General features: G+C 37.6%; 1 protein-coding gene across 2 annotated transcripts in view; it reads right to left on the bottom strand.

The window, feature by feature from the left end:
* The window catches only part of SLC44A1 (solute carrier family 44 member 1), a gene marked incomplete at its 3' end in the record, with an annotated part of 204700 nt that overhangs the window by 154127 nt on the left and 35461 nt on the right, over nt 1–15112 (bottom strand). For both annotated transcript variants that reach the window (XM_079707177.1, XM_079707176.1), the window contains exon 2: nt 1820–1909. In XM_079707177.1, coding sequence (XP_079563303.1) covers nt 1820–1909 — 90 coding nt within the window. The remainder of the gene's footprint in view (nt 1–1819; nt 1910–15112) is intronic.

Here is a 15112-nt window from a genome sequence, read left to right as displayed (position 1 = left end):
ACTGAAATTAACATTATATTAATTACCATTGCATTACAACGTTTCAGTAAACAAAGAGCTCCTTACTCTCTGGTCACTCCCAAATCAGCCTATTAACATTAATGATTGCACTTTCCTGAGCTATTTTAGCACAGAAAATTAAAAGCACCTCGGGTGGCAGGTACATATTTTTATAAACATAATTTTGAAAGGTCAGCTGCTATTTATCCCAGGGTGAAATTCAGGGGTGGGGAAAGGTTGTGGACTAGTTCTGTTAGCAAAGAATGTTCTCCACACTCTGATGCTGCATTTCAGTTGCTACTCCATTAAACTAAGTAGACTCTTGAACAACATCTTACAAGTCCTACGTTAGGAAATGGGTATTTTGATGTTTTCTAAATATCCTAGATTTGATGAAACTGAGCTGTCTATTATCTTTAAAACTAACACTCTTTATTTTACTGGATTTATTATATCTCATCAGAGTTCACTGCTTTCTTTTCCTTGATTCAGGAGCTGGACTGGTGCCTACACTTATGCCCATTAGCCATGAATAGGGTTGTTCTGTGCTTCTCAAATGACATTTTCGAGGTGGGCAGCCGCAGAGAGACACAGAATAAGATTACCTAAAAAGTAGTAATAAATAAAAAATAACAAGATTCCTAAAAAAAAAAAAAAGGTATGGGAAAAAGGAGGTTAAATACACTCACACTTGAGTGAAAAAAAAGGGTGCCTGAGGTAGCATAATTGTGTTTCCAGCTGCAAAGCCTAAGGAAAGAGAGAACAATACTGTCTGCACAATCCCCTGATCCCCTCCAGGGAGAGGAAACTAAGTGGCAGAAAAGAGCACTGGCCTGGAAGGTAAAGAGTCCTGGGCTCTGTTCCCAACTCTGCCATTCACTAACAGTGTGGCCTTGGGATGTTCATTATCATCTCTGGGGTCTGATGTTCTTAACGCATATAATGAGGGTGATGCACCAGATGAGGATTTCTAAGTCCTTGCTAGCTCAAAATATCGGCTAGCTCTAAAACAGCTGCTTTCTACCTTTTTTCCAGCCCAGCACACTGGTGGCAGTGACACTAAAGTCCCTGAACCCTGTGTGGAAACTCCTGCAGGGTAGAGCGGGGATGCAATCTGAGTAAGCACAGCCCCAGCACTTTGCACTCTGCTCCTCCATCCTCCACACCCACTGGAAAATCACCAGCTCCCGTGACCTCTGACTGAGAGATGCCACTTATTACAGTAGATGCAGCAGGCAGCAGGAGCCTAGTATGGGTGGAAGGAGGAAGAAGCAGGGAGAAACCAGCCTCCTTCCAGGAAGAACTAAAAAATGTCAGAACTGGAAGCATTGTAGATGTCATCTAGCAAAACCTCTAATTTTATACAAAAGAACACCAAGTCCCTGAAAGGAAACTGAATGGCACAAAAATAACCATCAGGTTTGTGTGACTGACTGGGTTGGATAAATACTCAGGACTCGACTCCATGACCCCATCAAGATCATAGTTCACGGATATTTTGGTCAAATGACCTGGCTTTCTGAAATGGGCTAGTCAAAGAGATAGAGTTTCAATTATTCCTTAATTTTGATCACAGTTTTCATGCAAACCAAAAAAAAAAAAAAAGTCAAGGGGTACCAAATACCACTTAACTGTATGGGGAAAAATAACCTGCTTCAATGGTATCCTAGGACTTCCAGATATAAGCAATTCAAAAGGGGTTATTTATTTATTTACAGAAATAAATAAATAAATAAATAACAAGTTCCCTCTTTAAACTAACTCCCCATCATCCCCTCGGATCATGAGTTCAGGTTCTGAGGATCTGTGAGTTTCTTACCATCCCAATGCAGAACAGGATAAAAAGCAGCAGCCATGGTATGTCTGTGCAGCTACGGTCCTCCAGTGGCTTCCATTCTCGTTTGGAGCTCTAATTGAAAACACAAAGAGAGTGGTAAATGTGAATTTTAGTTAAAGTTAGGAAGGTGCAAACATGCCATCGATACCTAGATCCCTTCTTTTCCTGACAAATTCCTATTGAACCCTTGAGTTCAATAGGAACCTCAAATATTTGTCACCTTTCTGTGAATTTTACCCTAACACCCACCTCTCTTCCTGGCCAGGATTGATTCCAATGCTGTTTTGGTACCTCTATTAGAGTAGTTAGCATGCTGAATTATTATTGATTGAGCTGTGCCCCTAGCAGAGCATGAGCTTTGCAAGGGAAGAGACCACTTCTCATTTCCCAGCGTCTAACATGATGCTTGAGGGTTCATGGTATATACTCAGTAAGGGCTTTTTAAAATTAATAAACAAACAAATTCTTCCAACATCAGTCTTGGTGGTAGCTTTTTCTTTGTGTGTACAGATGCTATACTTAAAAATGTAGAACGTGCTTTCTACATGTTCTCATCTAGGAAGGAAGCTAATTAATTATGAATTCCTATTGAGGGGTAGACTCTTCTAAGTCTAATAAAATTCAGGAACAAAAAACTAAATTAAAACACTTTTACAGACAGATCTGGGCAACTCCTAAACCACCATCCACAGATTTTCATTCTGTTTTTAGAAAGTGTAAAGAGTTTTTAGATCAAACACAAAGATTCCCTAACTAAAAAACTAAAGGCATTCTAAAAGTTAACTTGCAAAGTATTGATTGGAATTGAGTGCATTTTTTTTTCATACAGCGATAGTCTTAGGTTCTCAAATCAGCTCACAAATTCCCTTTAACCAGAATGTAACTGAAATAACACTCTTGAGCTTTCTAATGAACAAAAATCCCTGAGTCTCACACCCTTTCCTGGAAACAGTAAGCAGAGAAGGGAGAGAGAAGGTAGCCTTGGGAAACTTATGGGAAAAGTTCCTGCAAAAAGAAGGCCGGGGCCTCCAGTGGCTTCCATGACAAGATCCAGGAAGCTATCCAGAGAAGGCTTGTCGGTAGGAAAGGACACCAGCACAAGGTGTGGTAAGGAGATAAGAGAGCCCTCTAGTATAATTAGTACATAGAGTTCAAGAGTGGGGACCCAGTTCTTAATCAGGTTTGCTTAGCTTTCTCTCCTTCTAAAACAGTTTTTAACTTTGACAACCTGATGAAAGCTACAGATTCTTTTCTTAGGAGATAAGCATATAGTTGCATACTTTTCTTAAAAGTTTAGGGAATTCAGAGCCCAGATTATGAAACCCAACTTTAAAATACCTGCCTATGGGGCTTCCCTGGTGGCGCAGTGGTTGAGAGTCCGCCTGCCGATGCAGGGGACACGGGTTCGTGCTCCGATCCGGGAAGATCCCACATGCCGCGGAGCGGCTGGGCCCGTGAGCCATGGCCGCTGAGCCTGCGCGTCCGGAGCCTGTGCTCCGCAACGGGAGAGGCCACAACAGTGAGAGGCCCGCGTACCTCAAAAAAAAAAAAAAAAAAAAAAAAAAACCTGCCTATGGACATTGAGGGCAAAGCGCTGGAGCTACAACCACTCCTTCCTGACCCCTAAATGCTAACCAGACAAATGCCTTTTTCCCTTCTTTAGTGTCTTATACACTGTTAGTTTTTCACAAACAACAACAAAAACCACCACCCCTGATAGCTTGTTCCCAGACACACACACAAGAAAACAAAAGAGCACTAATTAGTCATGGAAAAAAACCTCATGCCAAGACTCTAACTAGCATTAAAAACCCAGAGTGAGTAGGCAGTGTTTCCCAGAGGAATATAACACTAGGGCAAATGGATAAAGGGCTCTGTCCTCTCCTTGGCTCTGTCATTAGTTAGCTACACGACTTTAGATAAAATGCTTCATCTCCCTGGGTGGCAGGAAGAAGTGAGATTAAATCTCTTAGGTTCCTTCCAATTCTAAAAATCTATGGTCAGGAATGCAGTTTTGTGAAAATTTGTGCAATGACAAAAAAACTGCAAAAATAATTTGACATTATTCCCTGTGTTATTCAAATAAGAATGTACGCATTGTGGTCTGTGTTTTGGAAGACAGTTGTTCATAGTATGAATAAAGAATGTTTCTTTGTATTAAATAATTTCAAGCTTGAATAATACCCATTATAGTAAAATTACTCACAAACACAGAATTTGGACACATCTTTGAAATTCATTACATTTACTCTAAAGTGATTTCCAGAGCAATGGCTACTTTGAAATACTATATTTGTTTATCTTAACAAGCAGTATGTATTAGGGGAAGGCGGGGTGGGGGGGGACGAGTCTCAGACTGATTGAGCATTTTCTTTATCCACAACTATTTTCTTCGTATTTTTACTTCAGACCAACATTCAGCTTTTAATGCTTAAATTTTTACCTATAACTTAAAGAAGGGAGAATTTCATTCTGACCAGAAAAACACAAAGATTCAATATCTCAACAGTCAACTTACTGTGGGCCACTTCTGGGCCAAATACATAGAAAACCTTTCACTGGGAATGAGAAGTGGAGAAGGGGTAGGGGTTACATATAAAAAATAGTCACAGAGCACAACACAGAGTAGAAGAATACAAAAAAAGGAGGTAGTCACCTCACTCAGATAAAGAAAGGCTTCTCCAGGAGGGGCAGCTTACCTCATAGGCTATTCTGAGGATTAAATGTGAGCATCTGTCGCACAGTAAGCACTAATTCTTGGTTATAATTCTTACTTATCAATACTCACTTTTCAGTTAACCTTCTCGCTATTGTAAAAATATCCCTATACCAGGTGGACCTTTCCACTAAAAGGACAGAAAGAATATTAAGTTCACCTTTTCCCCTTCTATTACTAAAATTTTGACTTAATGGTGGCATCTTTCATTTTAGCTACTGTTTTTAATGCTTTCAGTTATTGATTACTTTTAACTAGGCACTATACCCAAAGCGTTATACACATTACCTTCAAAATAGCTCTCTGATGTATGTATCATCCCTATTTCACAGCTAAGGAAACTCAGGCTCAAAAGTTAAGTAATCAGGGGCTTCCCTGGTGGCACAGTGGTTGAGGGTCTGCCTGCTAATGCAGGGGACACGGGTTCGAGCCCTGGTCTGGGAAGATCCCACATGCTGCGGAGCAACTAGGCCCGTGAGCCACAACTACTGAGCCTGCGTGTCTGGAGCCTGTGCTCCGCAACAAGAGAAGCCGCGATAGTGAGAGGCCCAGGCACCGCGATGAAGAGTGGCCCCCACTTGCCACAACTAGAGAAAGCCCTCGCACAGAAACAAAGACCCAACACAGCCATAAATAAATAAATAAATAAAATTTTAAAAGCAAAAAAAAAGTTAAGTAATCAGACCAAGGTTTCACAACTGTGCAACCAGGATTTGAACCCAGGTCTGTGGCCACAAAACCAAATGTGATGAGAATATCATTCATTTTGCACTAGTTCAGTAAAGAGCAAAAACACCTCCATTAGTTTTTCCTCACACTGCAAAATTTGGGAGCCAACCCAATAATTTAAAATCCTATAGGCACAGCGAAAAAGAGAGATGTTTTATGAGCCATGAAATTTTTCAAGCAAGTCAGGAAACCCAATAGTTGAAAGAATTTAATGATTCTTTAACAGACTCAACCAAGTGGTAACTGGATTTAATGCTGTCTGTTTCTTCCAATTAAAATCCACATAGACCTAACAAAAGTAAAATGTTTTGCAAAAGCACTTTTTAAATGTGATTTTTATCCCTCTCTCAAATTCTACATGAGGTTAATAAAGGCTGTCAATCAATGTTAGGTCCCTTTCCATTCACAGAATCTTACAATTCAGGAACTAAATAGGACCAAAGTAATCATACAGTCTAAGCCTTTAAGTGACCTAGGGAAAGGAAAGGAAGGGACTTGCCTGACTTGCCCAAGATCAATTGTTTTGATCTTCAAAACAATTCTGTTAGTTGTTATTATATATTCCCAGTTTTTCTGCTCTGTAAAAGAGAAAACCAAGGTTCAAAGAAAATAAGTGGAAAATTCAGTACTGAAACCTGAGTCCTCAAACTCTAGCAGAGAGATGGAAACTATAAGAAAGAGTTTTAAGAAAATGCTAAAAATAAAAAACCATGGTAACAGAGATGAAGAATGCCTTTGTCTGGCTCATCAGTAGACTAGACACTGCCAAGGAAAGAATCGATAAATTCAAGGATAGGTCAGTAGAAATTACCCAAAGTGAAACACAAAGAAAAATAGAATGAAAATTAAAAACCCAGAACGGAAGATCCAAGAACTACAGGATAATAGCAAATGGTCAAACACATGTGTAATTGGAATCCCAAAAGAAGATTAAAGGGAGCATAGGGAATGAATAAAGAAATAATGATTGAGAATTTTCCAAAAATAACAAAAGAAATCAAAGCACAGATCCAAGAAGCTAAGAGAATCCCAAGCAGGATAAATACAACACACACATGCCTGCATACACACACACAAACACATCCTACACAAACTATATTCAAAATGTTGAAAACCAAATATAAAGACATCATCTTGATGGCAGCAAGAGGGAGGAAAAGGCACACTATAAACAGAGAAGCAACGATTAAGCAAACTTCTTATCAGAAACTATGCAAAGCAAAAAAACATGGAATGACATCTTTAAATTACTGAAAGAATTAAAAAGAAAAACAAAAACATTATTAACTCAGAATTCTATACCCAGAGAAAATGTCTCTCAGAAATGAAGACTTTTTCAATGAAAACCTAAGAGAATTTATCAGTAGCAAACCTGAAGTACAAAAAATGTTAATGTTCTTCAGGCTGAAAGAATATGATACGAGACAAACTTGGATATACACAAAGAAATAAAGACTTGTAAAATGAAGTTTTGAAATTTTCCATAATAAAGTATTTTAAAAATAAGTGTGTGAATATGTGTATAACAACATTCACATTACAGTCTTCTTGCACACTCTACAAGATTAATAACCTAGAAAGCAAAATTACAATTTTTAATGCTAGTATTAGACCATAAAAAATAAATCTAACTCAGACCACAGCTGATGTATGCCTTACGTTTGTATTATATTCATATCCTTAAAGTTAGGGAGGAACAATATTTTACATCTTTACATTCCTTCCTACATTTTCTACATCATAGATAAAAAAATATTTTTTTTCCATAGTATCTTACAGAAGTCATAGTCACAGTCCCCATACAGTTAAATCACAGGCAACTATATATATCCTAGATTTCACATTCACTATGAACCCTAATAGCTAAAACCAAGGCCTTCTGGTGAATTTAATATGATATGGGTGTGTATTTTTTTAGGAAAGAAACCTATAAAAAGTTTTGTCTTAAATTCCCATGTTGGGACTTCCCAGGTGGCACAGTGGTTGGGAATCGGCCTGCCAATGCAGGGGACACGGGTTCAGTCCCTGGTCCGGGAGGATCCCACATGCCACGGAGCACCTGAGCCTGTGCGCCACAACTGCTGAGCCTGCGCTCTGGAGCCCACGAGCTACGGCTGCTGAGCCCACATGCCACAACTACTGAAGGCCGGGCGACTAGAGCCCGTGCTCCGCAACGGGGGTGGACGCTGCAATGGGAGGCCCACGCACCGCAGCAAAGAGCAGCCCCACTCACCGCAGCTGGAGAAAGCCAGCATGCAGCGGCAAGGACCCAACACAGCCAAAAATAAAATAATAAATAAATAAATAAATAAAATTTTAAAAAAATTTTTCCATGTTGTTCCTAATGAAGACACAGTTGTTGAGTAACTGTTTTTTTAGATAATAGTCACACACAAAGATTTTGACAAGTGATATGTTACAATCAGTTAGTCAAATCAGGCATCACTGGAGGGCATCAGCAGTAATAGGGCTGGCAGGGTGGGCCAAGCCAGGGAACAAATCAGGTAGGAAAAGGTCTGGCAGATGTGAATCTAGTTCACAGAAGTAGGCAGGGCTGGTTGGATCAGGAAGATATAAAAGGATCAGAGAGGCAACAGCAACAATCCAGAGTTAGGACAAAAAGAGTCAGCTAGGTCTCAAATATGGAAACAAGTAGGGTCCAAAATCCAGGAAGTCAGAAGATCCAGGTGATACCTAATGGCAAAGATCGAATGCTCCCTGCCCTCTTTTTATACTCTGCATACTGTCTGTATGACTCTCTCCTAATTAAGACAGATGTACAAAGATTCCCAAAAGATTCTTATTGTAATCTAGTAACAGTATTACCTAATGCTATAAGTCTTTCCTTGATACACCAGATTTTTGTAAACATGGTTTGAAAATAATGAAAAATGTGCTTAAAAATTGGTATTGTCAGTTATACTAAGAAGTTACTTAATTTTTCCGATAATACTCTTAAGCATTCTGTTGGTTCTTCAAATAAATACTGAGCACCACACAAAGAACCTGAGATCCAAAGCCATGTAGGATAGCCCCTACCCTTACAGAGCTCTAGTTTAGCAAGAGAAGCAAACTAAGGATTGATAATGTGAGTGATGCCAAAATAGAGATGTGTAAAAAGTACTGCAGGAATAGAGATAGGGAACCATTAAGCAAACATTTGCAAGATTTATTGAAATTACCTCATAAACTTCTGAAGCAAACACTAAAAAATGATCCTCTGTTGTCTAAAATAGAATGTGTTTTTGTGCCCAAAACATACGAAAAATTCTTGCTAGCTATGATGGGGAAATATTGACTGCCAAATAAGAATTATTCCACTCAGAAATGTTTAGTAGTAAACAAACAGAACATTAAGTTGGTTTAAAAAAACAAAAGTCAGCCATTTTCCTCACTTTGTACCCATTTGATTTCTCTGTACTACATTTTGTGGCAGATCCAGTTAGAAAGGAACCTTTCAGTTTTGGAAAAGAGAAAACGTATCTTCCTTTGTTTTCTGGCACAATTAGTGCAGGGCTATATTTAACTAAGCTACTAGAATAATATTTTCATGTTGATATCATTGGTGAGATTCCTACTAATACTGAGTTAAGTACTATCTTGTCGCATACATCCAGAGTTGCTGTAAATTGGAATTTCTGATGGGCTAAAGAACTACAGGCTCCCTGTCATTTACCTAGTACAACTGTCTTTACCTAGTACCTTGTCCAGCGCCTCTACTTTAGTTTTCATTTCCCAGCTACTCCGTGGCACAACTAGAAAGCCTCTAAAGCAGTCACTGAATTCATCTCCAAGGTCACTGCTACAGACATTTGTGATCTAAGTACATATGTCACAAGCATTGGGCTATCTGTGAGGACTTCATTTTGTTCATGCCCATCTGTTTTAAACAAAAACCTCCAATATTAAAGACAAATAGTCATACACTCCAAATCTTCAGAGCTCCCTCCAAGGACATACTGGTTCATTAAATTCCCCAAAATGCTTTTACTTGTGCAGAGTAGTAACAAAAGAATAAAAGAGCTGATGTGTATCATTTTTGCCACACTCTTGAATAGAGTCAGCAGACCTGATGAAGTTGGGTAGCAATAAAACAGGGAGGCTTTCAACTTTCTGTTCATAGCACCTAAAACTAAAATCTTGTAATAGGATTTTGAAAGACATTGCCTGTCCTTTGGGAAATCTCTCTCAAGGATTTGGAGTGCATAACTACTTACAGTTACCATAAGTAGTCCATTTCATTTGCTAAGCTTGGTGATGGCAATTCATATTTGAAAGGTAAAAATAAGAGCTGTGATTTTAACAGGCAGTTAAAGGTAATAAGATACATTGAGTGGAAAGATACAGGCATCTGTGTCCAACTGCTTTACTTAGTTCATGAACTTTATGCTAAATCACAAACATTCATCTACTTAAGGAAAAAGGGGGAAATGGCAACTAGAGCTGCTCTAGGTTATGTATTTACACAGTGACAGAAAGATCATGGGAGATATGTTGCCAATGACTTCATTCTTTCCCTGAATGCCCTAAAAAAAAATAACTGTGGGTCTGTTAGAGTTGTCCTTCTTCCATCAGACTTCTCAGGGGCTGTCTTTCTTGCACACAAGCACATGATAATTACTGGGCAGAGGCCACGTTCCTCCTGTCCTGCAACATAGCTAATAGCATCTTTTACCTCCATGACCAATGAAACACGATCAAAGTTATACAGATAAGCCTTGTTTGTAATCCTCTAATAGTATTTCTAACTTGCCTTTCTTCTGAATCATCTGTAAGCAATGTTTTTAATTTAAAATGACTATTCGGTTTTATTCTAATTATACAGTTTTCATGGGCTTCATTCCACCCCCCATCACATCCTACAAGTGTCAGAACATCTTCGGTACTTGGTGACACCAAGGGCAGACTGAAAGGACCAGAATTGTACTTTGCACCTCCAACCTGCTACAGTACAGCCAGTTTCCATGTAGCTAATGGATTTACTGACTTTTCTTGCTATACTGTAACCCTTTCTTTTAAAGCAGGAATTCATAGGTACTCAAAAGAGGATTGTCATTCCAATCTTGCTTCCTTTCCTTGATGGAATGGCTAAGAACTGACTTATGAAGACTATGATGACTTATGGAGAAGAAACATGAAGACTACACTGATCATATATATAGCTAATAGGTGAGTGGAAATGAGTAAATTTATGTCTTAAATCAAAATTAGATCTCATCTTTGCCAATGAAGAGTTTTTAGTCCATAGCAATTGTGCACAGAAATAAATATATGTTCAGTTCTGTGGCAGTGCCTAAGAACTCTCAAGGGAACAAATACTTATTACAGTTAAATAATTTACAAAAATATAGATTACATTCCTTTCTTTTGTGTTCCTATAACACACTATGTACACACCACCATCACCATAATTATTATTTCACATTATACTTATTTGCTTCCCCAGTAGATTATGAACTTTTTGAGGGTAAGGATAATGTTTCTATTTTTTGTTTAAATCAGGGATCGGTAAGTACTTAATATTCTTCAAGTGAAAGCCTATTCCACATGAAACTAGAATCTTACCCTAAGTGGCTGAATATATAATGGCCATTCTTCCTACCTTACTGCCTACTTCGGGCAGGGACTTGTTGGGGTTTATTCACTGCTATATCCTCAGTAGATGAACAGTGTCTAGCACATAATAGGCTCTCAGCAAATTTATTTAATGGATGAATGAACAAGGTGAGGTCTTTTACCATTCAAGTAGCATAATGTTAAAGCAAACATCCTCACTGCCTCTCCTGCATGAGACCATTTCCTTAAAAAGCATTCTATTGCATCACAGCCTGGCTCCTTTTCCCACAGATATTGTAAAGTATAACATTTCCCAAAGATGTTGGTCAGTAGGTTCTGTAAGAAAAATAAATTCCAGATTTAACTACGTTTTGGAAATGCTAGTTAATGAAATCTAGTCTTTTGAGCAGGACTTCTCTGAGACCTTACTGTGACACTCTCCAAAATGTATCTGGTCACACACGGACTGGGAGACGTGAATACAGACAGTGCCAACCTCTCACACAATACATTTCTGGAAACCAGAGCATAAGGGTTCATGGTTAGGATTGATGCTCCCACTGAATACCACTTTCAGAAGTAAAGGCTGGTAGCACTGTTTAAGACTATGCTGAAACTCATAAAAAAGAATGAAACCATGCCATTTGCAAAAACATGGATGGACATGGAGGGTATTAATGCTAAGTGAAATAAATCAGACAGAGAAAGACAGATACTGATATCTCTTATATGTGGAATCTAAAAAAATACAACAAACTAGTAAATGTAACAAAAAAGAAGCAGACTCACAGATATAGAGAACAAACTAGTGGTTACCCGTGGGGAGAAGGATGGGGGAGGGGCAATATAGGGGTAGGAGATTGAGAGGAACCAACCGTTAGGTATAAAATAAGCTACAAGTATGTATTGTACAACACAGGGAATACAGCCAACATTTTACAATAACTATAAATGGAGTACAACCTTTAAAAATTGTGAATCACTATATTGTACACCTGTAACTTATTTAATATTGTACATCAATTATACTTCGATTAAAACAAAAAAGACTATGCTGAAACTGAACGCAATGTACATTGGTACATTGGTTCAAATTACTTTGGAAAGTAATTTGGTGATACATTTAAAAAACCCAAAGAAATCATCTAAAACATTAAAATAGCTGCATGTGAGATGTCCAATATAGTGATATTATGAGAAAAAATTAGAAATTAATTATCTATAATAGAAAATAATTAAAAATGAGAATGGAATATTAAGCAATCATAAGGGTAATTATGAAGACTTTGCACAGTAACATATAAAATGATAATGATAAAAAGCTGTGTTCAAAAACATGGTATGAAATTATGCCATGCTCCGGTGACACAATTTATAGAATAGTATATGCAAATGTATAAGCATTAGAAGAGGCTAGTGCAATTTTTAAATAGTTAGACTTACAATGCATTTTTCTCATTTTGATTTCTATTAATGCTATTTAATTATGGAAGAAATATCAAAAAAAGAGGAATATTAGCTCCCATTTCTTCAGATCATGCTTTTTCTACTTCCTCAGTATAGTGTCAGCTATAAATAGATGCACAATGAAAACTACCAGAATATATTCAGGTCATTCTATCTGACACTTATTGACAGGAGATCAGAACATTTCAAACTTCACTAGAAAGCCATATGCTGAGAATCACCTAGGCAAGAGGAAGATTTCTCCTGAAAAATGCAGAACTGGCAACGTCAGAGAGGTAATACACTCTAATAAACATTAGAGAGGAAATCCCAGTGTAGTGAGAGGGAGGAACACATACCTGGGTGTGAATCATAGCTCCTCTTCTAAATAGGAGTATGATCAGCTGACATGATCTTCCCAATTCTAAGGTAAAGATGATTCTCCCTACAGCATTCACTGTTGTTTTCAGGATTAAAGTAAAGCTGCTGGCTAGACCAGGTCCTAAACCATTGTTAACATCCTTTCCCAAAGGGCTATGAGAAAAATCTCCCTATGAAGCATCTTAAAAAGTGAATTCTCACAATCATCTCAAACATTTTAAAACTGCTCCCATATTGTATACATTCTAAAATGTGTGCTCGGAAAGTGAAAAATGAGTTGTAAAGGAAATACAACCGGCAGAAATTGAGTGCACAGTTTTATAGATAATCGAGGTAAACATAAGAAACAAGTAGTAACTTTCAAATGATAACACAATAAGAGCAACTGAAATGACTTCTTATATCATAAATTTTTAAAGGGAGTTGAAGAGAACATCAATCCTAAAACCACAGTTAGCCAAATTATAAAAAAAAAAAGTCTATTCATTCAATAAATAATTGTTCCACCTGAGAAGAACTAGGCTGGGACTCCAAGAGCCCATTAGTTTACTTTTACCTTTCTACTGTTCTCCTCTTGCTAATTTACCTTCCTCATCTCTAGGTTTTACCTTCTCTCTCCTCCCTTCTATAAAGAAACAATTCATTTGAGTTCACATGTGAGGGTTGCTGAAATGATAGACAAAAATGCATGTTTATTGAAGGTAGAAAAAGGTCATGGATCAACCTTAAGAAGATTACCAAAATAATCTGTTTCATCTGGAGTACTTAATGACTGTAACACTAAATGCAGACTACAGCTAGTATCAGTGAGCATAAGCCATGTGCCAGACACTTTACCCATATTAACTTATTTAATTTTCATAAGCCAATAAGGTCGATCCTATTATATTATTCCCAGTTTTCTGATGATGAAACTAGACAAAGAGGGGTTAAGTAAATTTCCCAAGTCATACAGCCAATAAGCACTAAAAAAGCAGGGATGTGAAGCAGGTAGTTGGGCCCTAAGGCCCATGATCACCCCGCTCGGCTTTGCTTACTATGGTTAACATATCTTGTGTGGACATAAAGAACAGATTTGTGGTTGCCAAGGGTGGGGAGGGGTGGAATGGACTGGGAGTTTGGGATTAGCAGATGCAAACTATTACATATAGAATGGATAAACAACAAGGTCCTACTGTATAGCACAGGGAACTATATTCAATACCCTGTGATAAACCATAATGAAAAAGAATACGTATATGTATAACTGAGTCACTTTGCTGTACAGCAGAAATTAAGACAACATTGTAAATTAACTACATGTCAATAAAAAAATTTTAAATTTTTAAAAATTAAAAATATATATATCCTGTATGGACACTGTGGATAGATGGGTATTGGAAGGGAGGAAAAAGAGGAAAATGAGAGGCATAAGAATTACTGTTGACCCTTGAACAATGCAAAGGTTAGGGACACCTATCCCCATGTAGTCAAAAACCTGCATATAACTTTATAGTCAGCCCCCCCATATGTGTGGTTATGTGGATCCATATTTGAGGTTATGTGGATCCCTATCTGAGGTTCTGTATCTGAGAATTCAACCACCCACAGATCATGTAGAACTGTGGTATTTACTGTTGAAAAAAATCTGCAAATAAGTGGACCCACGCAGTTCAAACCCATGTTGTTCAAGGGTCAAATGCACAGCAAAAATACTATAGTAAATTCTGTGGCTTATTTTATCTAAACTGATGTTTTGCATGGTTAATATTTCTTCTTACAGGAAAATTATAGGACATAACCAAGAATAAGATATTATTAACATATTTTGTATTTTGATTTCAAAAATAATTTCCAAATGTCCAAATATTACTGTTGATATTTGAAGAAAACACCTGCAGTGGTGTTTAACAGGTGGAAACAAACTGTTGTTTCCTCCTAGCCTTCTGTAACTTCCATCTATATTTTGCATAACACTTGTTTGGATTTCAAGAGTAAGAGTACTTAAAATGCTACTTTGCTATTAGGAAAGCACATACAAATGCCCATCAAATGATGAACAGATACATACAATGTGGTAGATCCATAGCACTGAATATACATTTTGGAATAAAAAGGAATGAAGTAGTGATACAATACTACAACATGGATGAACCTTGAAAACTTTATAAGTGAAAGAAACCAAAGTGGACATATTATATAATTCTATTTATATGAAATGTCCAGAATAGGTAAATCTGTAGAAACAGAAAATAGATTAGTATTTGCCTAGGATTGGATGGGAATTAAGGGGAAATGGGGAATGACTGCTAATGGCTATGGGGTTTCTTTGGGGAATGATGAAAATGTTCTAAAATTGACTGTAGTGATGATCAAACCTCAGTGAACATACTCAAAACCACTGAATAGTACACTTTAGATGGGTAAATTGTATGGTATATGAATTACATCAATAAAGTTGTTATATG

Source organism: Hyperoodon ampullatus, assembly GCF_949752795.1.
Source record: "Hyperoodon ampullatus genome assembly, chromosome: 6".
Taxonomy (NCBI): Eukaryota; Metazoa; Chordata; class Mammalia; order Artiodactyla; family Ziphiidae; genus Hyperoodon; species Hyperoodon ampullatus.
Note: the sequence above shows the minus strand (reverse complement) of the source record. Positions and strands in the feature narration are given on the sequence as shown.